Source organism: Octodon degus, unplaced genomic scaffold, assembly GCF_000260255.1.
Source record: "Octodon degus isolate 3935 unplaced genomic scaffold, OctDeg1.0 scaffold00035, whole genome shotgun sequence".
NCBI classification, from domain to species: domain Eukaryota; kingdom Metazoa; phylum Chordata; class Mammalia; order Rodentia; family Octodontidae; genus Octodon; species Octodon degus.
The window spans coordinates 14600331-14607899 of NW_004524611.1; the positions used below are offsets into that span (position 1 = coordinate 14600331).

General features: G+C 43.1%; 1 protein-coding gene across 1 annotated transcript in view; it reads right to left on the reverse strand.

The window, feature by feature from the left end:
• The window catches only part of Prkrip1 (PRKR interacting protein 1), a 35505-nt gene that overhangs the window by 22089 nt on the left and 5847 nt on the right, over nt 1-7569 (reverse strand). The window contains exons 4-5 of the mRNA XM_004630462.2: nt 2492-2577; nt 436-503 (exon numbers count right to left, since the gene is read on the reverse strand). Of these exons, the coding sequence (XP_004630519.1) occupies nt 436-503; nt 2492-2577 (154 nt within the window). The remainder of the gene's footprint in view (nt 1-435; nt 504-2491; nt 2578-7569) is intronic.

The following is a 7569-nucleotide window of genomic DNA, read 5'->3' on the forward strand; positions in this document are numbered from 1 at the left end:
TTTTTTTTTTAATGGATCTATTCCTAAATGACTTGGCAAATGACTCAATCAAAACCAAAGACACAGTGAGACTTCTGCTAAGAGTGTTGCAACAGTTCCTTAACCTTTCCCTCTGCAGAAGAATAACGCAGTGTGTAGTTTGGGGAGCAGCCGCAGGTGCTCCTGTGAAAGCCAGGACGTAGGGGCGGAAGGCAGCAGTGATCAGCCCTGCCTGGAAGGAGCTCTGGCCTGGATTTAAGAGCACAACAGCAACTTTCTTTTCTGCTGAAGCCAGTTTGGTTTTCTGATGTTTGCAAGTCAACGAAGACTAGCAAAGAGGCTGCTTTCTCCTCAGTGGCAGTTGCCCGCCCCGCACTACCACCAGTTTCTAGACTGTTCCGCACTATGACAGACACCAAGAGAAAGACCACTTGAAGCAAAGCGGGCACCACTCACCTTCTTTTTGTTTCTTCTGTTCAAGTTTCATCTTCTTTGCCAGTAGTTTCTTCTCTTTTAACTTCTGGCTACAAAGGTAAAACATACATACTGACTGGTTCCTTAAATATCTTGCTGCATGTTTTAGAAAATAAACACCTACTATAATACTTTACACTAAAGTGGAGCAGGTGGTGCATCCTTGTAATTCCAGCTATTTGAGAGGCCAAAGCAGAAAGATGACAAATATGAGGTCAGCCTGGGCAGTTTAGAAAGTCTTTACCTCAAATACAAAGGGCTGGGCCAGGCGTGGCAGCACACACCCACAACTCCAGCACTGCAAGGCTGAGGCAGGAGGATTGCCATGAATTTGAGGTTAGCTTGGATTATATAGCAAGTTCAAGGCCAGCCTCACTGACATAGCCAGACCTTGCATAAATAAAATAAATAAATAATAGTCAGGCCTGCAAGATCAGCACTCTGGGAGGCAGAATCAGGGGGACTGCAAGTGTAAGCCCAGCCTGTGAAACTTTAGCAAGACTTATCTTGAAAAAGATCTGGGGTTGTGGCTCAGTGCAAAGCCCTAGGATTCACCCCCCCCCCACTGAAAACAAACACAAACACAAACACAAAAACAAAAGAAACAGTATGTAACTCACGGCTCTGGGCTCAATCTTTAACACCATAAAAATCAAACAAAAAGTCTTTACATTAACACAAATCCTAAAGAAAAAAAGAAATACTTTGTTTTGTTTTGTGGAACGGGGGATTGAACTCAGAAATACTTTCTCATAATTGTGTTATTCCAATATTATCAAGCTATTTTCATTACGAATCAAGATCAAATTCTGGGGAGTTCTGAGGTAATTAAAGCAATCCCCAAAATGTTAAGATGTATTTGTTTACATCCACTTTCTTCCTCTCTCTCTTTCCCTCCTTTGTGGTATCTGCGATTCAACTCAAAGCCTTTGCACTGAGCTATATTCCAAGCCCTCAATTTTGAGACAGGGTTTCACTAAGTCATTAAGTTGCCCAGGCTGGGTTCGAATTTGCGATCCTCCTGCCTTAGTCTCCCACAGTGCTGTAGAGATGCATTTTCTTTTTTTCCCCTTCCTTTTTTTCTTTAAAAGAAAGATGTATTTTCATCCCACAATATGTACAGACTGTTTTTGGAATCCTGCTTGGCTCTCTACAAGTTGAATGACTATTTGTTTAAAACACACACATACAAATACACATGCATGTGTGTGTGACACAAACACAGAGCCTGTATTACTACACAGGCACTGGGGGAGGTCACAGACTTTTTTTTAAATTTTTAATTAAAAAAAAATTATTGGTGCTGGTGAGATAGCTCAGTGGTCTTAGGCAAGAGCAGGGACCACGGTTTGATCCCTGGCATGGTGGGCTGAGCTGGCCACAAAGAAGAAAAAAAATATTTATTTGGCACAAGGTCTCACTACACAGCTCAGACTTGTAATGATCCTCCTGTTAGAGCCTCCCCAGCAATGGGATTGTAGGTGTGCACCACCATGCCCAGTTTCAGTGGCCGGCATGGAGTTGCAGGGCCAGAATGGCATATTGTACCAGGGATAAAACTGGGGTCCTTGTGCTTGCCACGCAGGTGCTTAGACTGCCAAGCTATCTCCCTAGCCCAAGGCTCTTTAAGAGCCTGACTAAATGGGATGTTCTGCTACAGCACCTACTATAGAAAGGCAGATGTGAAAGACAGAAATCTTTAGTCTTGGGTTTGAGGAGTCTGTATCAAGCGCAGGAACTTGCTCTCTTCCTGGATAAGAAAGAAAGCTCATTCTTTGGGTCACTTGGGCTGAGGGTGTTTACACTTACGACCTCTGCAGGTCACACAGGGCACTTCTGACTACAAAGACTCCTCACTAACCAACCCTCGCTTTCAGGGCTTTCAGGCTGGGGCCATAGCACAATGATAAAATTCTGCCTCGGCCAGAGGTTCAGTCCCCAGTACCCCTGAAACAAAACCAACAAAAAGCCCCACAACTACCCCACATTTACCCTTCCTGTCAGTCCTGCTAATTAAGAGGTACCCTGGTGCCCCTACCGCTTTTTCCGACGCTTTGCAGTCTGCTCCTCTGCAGCAAGTTTATTTTTTTCCAGTCTCTTCTGAAACTCTGCATCCAATTTTTGCTGTGGGGGGGAAAATCATTTAGAGATATACTCCAGACTAGCAGGCTGCACCTGGGCAAGGCAGGGGAGTTCTAGAGGCCTCATCACTTGGGGGACTTCAGGCACCAGCCAGGTTCCCCAGGGCTACTTTATTTTAAAATCTTCCCCCCAAGACAGGGCAGGTAATCAATACATGGCTCTCAGATGGCTACGTAACTCAGACCACTGCCACACACACACACACAACAAAATCTGCAGGAGGAAATCCTGAGGGAGCACACAGAGGCCTCCTGGAGGGCTGAGACAGTACCGACTGGCTGCTTAGCCAGAACCTAGGACCCATGAGTGTATCACACAGAATGGCCAGAGCGGGAAAATTTCAAGTTCTAATCCTAGCTGCAGTCACCAAGTACCTGGTTCTAAAGTGGCCTAACCCATGCATCCCCTGCTAAACACATACACACTTACACACCTATGTGTGTAGTATTTCATTTCTTCCTGGCAGTTGTTTGCAAGCCTCAGTTTGCTCATCTGTAAGTCTGTGTATAACCCAGAAGTTTTACTCACTCTGGAAAGTTTCCTCATACCTCTACCCAGCCAGCCCCTGATCCTGCTCTGAGACAATCTCGGTTCTAATTTTTTCTCACACAGAAGGGTAGTTTCTTTTTTTTTTTTTTTTTTACTAGGCAAAGCATTTTATTAATGTGTTTCAAACTTTATTCCCAGGCTTCTCCAGCTTAACTGGCTGCAAAGAATGAATTGTATGTAAGCAAAAACTGAAAAGAGCTGCAGTGTCCAAGGGGCTTGGGCTTAAAAAATATTAGAGATCTAGATTTTATCAGATCCATAAACAAAACAATTTTAAAAAGCAGTCATAATATAAAATAGCAGCTCCCAGTAATTTCTTCCAAGTTTGATCTTTTTCAGAAGCTGACTTAGTTCAGTTTGCCTCATTCTTAGAAGCCTCATCAAAATTCTCCACAAGATCTGGAACCTCATCATCATCCTCTTCTCCAGTAGCAAGCGGTGCTTTTCCATCCACAGATTGTTTGGGCAGAGCTTCAGCCAGTCTCCTTAAACTAGTCAGACTGTCTGCACCAAGCTGGTTCAAGATGCTGGGTAGCATTTCTGTTAGTTGTTTCGTCTCAGCATGGCCTGTAATGGTGAAAGTGTTTGCTGCCACAGATGCCTGAACTTTTGGGTTGTTGAAGTGGATAACTGTTCCCTGGTTTGTAAACATATTCACCTCTTCAATACCAGAGATATTGTTTACCCCTAACTTCTTTAATGAGAACTGAAGTTTTTTATCATCTGCTGTGGCCGTTCTATGAACCACCTTCTTTCTGCGAGCAGTTCCTTTCCCACCAATGCGCACTTGTGCCTGCAGTTTGGCGAGTTTTTCCTGGTTCATGATAGTTTCTTTCATCTTGTCGGAGCGGATATGGGGCAGCACGGGGGACTAGGGCTGGCGCTCAGGGGGTCTCGGGCGGACCAGCTGAAGAAGGGTAGTTTCTATTCCAGAATTTCATGTAAATTATATCGTAAGGTATGGTCTCTTTTGTGTGAGGTTTCTTGCACTCAGCATGGATTTTTCTTTTTTTTTTTTTTGGAGACAGGGTCTTGCTAAATTGCCCACCCTGGGCTCAAACTTGTGATCCTCATACTTAGCCTTGCAGAGTGCTGGATTTACAGGTGTGCACATTACACCTGGCTCACTCAGAATGTTTTAAAGAACCATGCGGCTGGGAGTAGGGGCACATGCCTGTAATCCCAACACGAAGAGAAACCTGAGGCAGAGAAAGTGTGAGTCTACCTGGACAACTCAGCAAGACCCTGTCTCAAATTTTTATAAAAGACTCCTCCAAGTAGTTGCATTTATCTAGTTTGTCCCTTTTTATTGCAAAGTAGCTGCTCTGAAATGCCTCCTAAAAGGCCTATGTGCCGAAGGCTTGGTCACCAGCCTGTGGTGTCACTGGGAGGTGGTGAAACTCTAGGAGACAGGGTCTAGTGGAAGAAGGGGAAGTCTCTTGCGATGCTGACCTCTGGGCCTTTCTCTCTCTCTCTGCTTCGCAGCTCCCATGACGTAAGCAGCCTCCTCTGCCACAAGTAAGATGACACCACAGGCCCAAATGGTCAGGACGGGCACCTCTGAAACTGTGATCCAAAAGTCAAACTTTCTTCCTTATAAACTGAGTAGATATATGCATACACTTTTTTTGTGGCCAGCTCAGCCCACCCTGGGGGCGAGGCAGGCGGTGCCAGGGATAGAACTACAATCCCTGTGCACTTGCCTAAGCAGGCACTTTAGACCGCTGAGCTAGCTATCCTGCTGGTCCATCCTTATAAACTGAGTATCTCTGGTTTTTGCACAGTGATAGAAACTTATTATGGTGGCAATATATTTTATCAATGTTGTTTAATTTTTAGAAGTATTTTACTGGTTATACGGACATTCTCTAGAGTCTGATTTTAATAACTTATTGGAAAGCCAAATACCCTTATTGGGTAAGCCGATTTCCTTCTCATAATTAGCAGACAAACACAAATTTGAAAGTATCTGTGTTTCCGAGGCTCCCTAAAATACACAAAAGTATTCTATGAAGTTAACAAATATAATAGCTACACTGAGGAAAAGACCTTTTTAAACAGGATGTCACCATGTAATTCAAGCTGGCCTTGAACTCACTATGTAGCCCAGTCTGGGCTCAAACTCAGGGCAATCCTCTTGCCTAAGTCACCAAGTGCTGAGATTAAAGGCATGTGTCACCACACTCGGTTCTAGGAAAAGAACTTTTTTATGCATGTCCTAAAACAATTGATATGGAAAAATCCCCATGTAAGTTTAGAAATCAGATGTATATTTGGAAAATAAAAAAGAATTGGTTACACACTTATTTTGCATTAAAATAAGTGGGGAAATACAGGAGCACCTGCTCCATGATTCCATCCTGTGCGTCTGTCCTCTGGAGCAGTTGGTCTCCATCTGCACTCCCTCTACCTATGCTAGGCGTGTGCCACCAGCCCAGGGACGGACATGAGCCCTCAGGACTCAGAACTATCTTTTCAATTGTGAACTACAGGCCAAGAAAGAATACCTTAAGGTGGCTAATAAGGAAAATGAGCCCCAGTTATCGGTAAGAGGAGTGTGCCTAGGAGTTAGCACACGCTGTCAAAGCAGAGGCAGTCAAAGCAGAGGCAACGAATTACATAGGCAGCCCAATTAAAGTTACAAGAGCAACTCTGAAACTGTTTCCCTCGGGGGGCTTTGAAATTACACCCTCTGTTGTCTTAAGATTGAGAGCTGGCTCAGGGCCCGTGCATATTGGTGGACAGCACATAAATGTGCAGGCAAAGAGTCAGAAGATGAAAGGGGGCCAGGAGAAGTGATGCACCTGTGTAATCGCAGCACACAGGAGGATGAGACATGAAGATCACCGTGCATCTGAGGCTAGCCTGGGCTACAAAGTGAGCTCAAGGCCAGCCTGAATGACATAGGCAGACAGTCTAAAAAAAAAAAAAAAAAAAGGAAGAGAAAGAACAGGTAAAACTCTTAAGTATATCTAAACAGTGATCTACCTCTGGAAGTAAAGTTTACAGAAAACAGTAAAACTAGCTGCTAATGAAGAGAAGACGGATGCTAGAGATGATAGATTTTAATGAGGAAACTATAGAAAAAGCTCCGGGGGTGTGGGGGGGAATCTATCCCAGATAGTCTAGTCAGAATGCACAAAAAGAACCAGGTGTAGTGGCACAAGTCTGTAATTCCAGCACTCAGGAGGCCTGCTGTGAGTTTGAGGCGCACCTGGGCTACAAAGTGAGTTCAAGGCCAGCCGGAACTGCATAGTAAAAAACTCTCAAAAAGGCCAAAAAAAAAAAAAAAAAAAAAAAAAGCAGCACAAAAATCAAGCCAGAACGGAAGACTCAAAAAACTATTAACACGAAGATCAAAAGGCTAAGAATCCTTCAAAAAAACCAAAGGACCTAGTTCTATAGAAGATATTAAAGCAAAAAATGCAAGGAAATATAGAGAAAGCACAATGAACAGTCCTGGGTATTACTGATGAGCCCAAAGATGCAGCGAGAAAGAGACAAATATAATCTGCACTGAGGGCTGGGGAGATAGCTTGGTGGTCTAAGCGCCTTCTTGGCAAGTGCAAGGACCTGAGTTCCATCCCCAGTACACATTGTGCTGGCCCTGAAACAGTGTGATGGCACATGTGTCCCTGTGCTGCAGAGACAGACAGGAGGATCACTATGAGTCTGAACTTCATAGTGAGACCCTATAACAGAAAATAAGTAAATAAATAAATATTTTTTTAAAAAATCTACACTGAGTATCATCAACAATCCAGTGTCTTGTACAGCAACTAACCACTAAGAAGAATGTATGCAGTGTGTTAGTTATTGAAACTGTCCTAGCGATTTGATTTGAAACTGTCTCATTGCTATTTATCAATAAAATTATGAAAAAAAAAATCCACACTGAAGTCTTTTTTTTTTTTTTTTTGTTTTTGTGGAACTGGGGAATGAATTCATGGCCCTCTACTGAGCTATCTCCCCGGCCCCAGTCTTCTATTTTAAACTCAGTTCCATTTCCTGATTTGCCACTCATGGCTCCTCCCAGGCTGGAAACAACTTCTTTCCTAAAGCACTTTTCTTGACTACTGTGATTCAGTGAACCTTATATTATATTGCTTTCTATAACTTGCGCGTACGTCTGTCTCTTGATAATATTTTAATTACTTGGTTTCACTATAGCTGCTCAATGAATATCTGAATAAATAAAAAAATATACAGGAACACTATACAAATGTCAGTATGTTTTCTTAATTCCCATTTATAGCCAATTAATATACATGGAAAAATTACCCAGCACCACTGCAATCAGAAAACTGAAAATACCTTTATGTATGTGGTTGAAAGACAAGCAAAATTTCCATAAATCATCAAGATACAAAAAAAGATTTAACTAAGGCTGGCTTGATAGCTCAGCAGACTAAAGCCAGGCGCAGC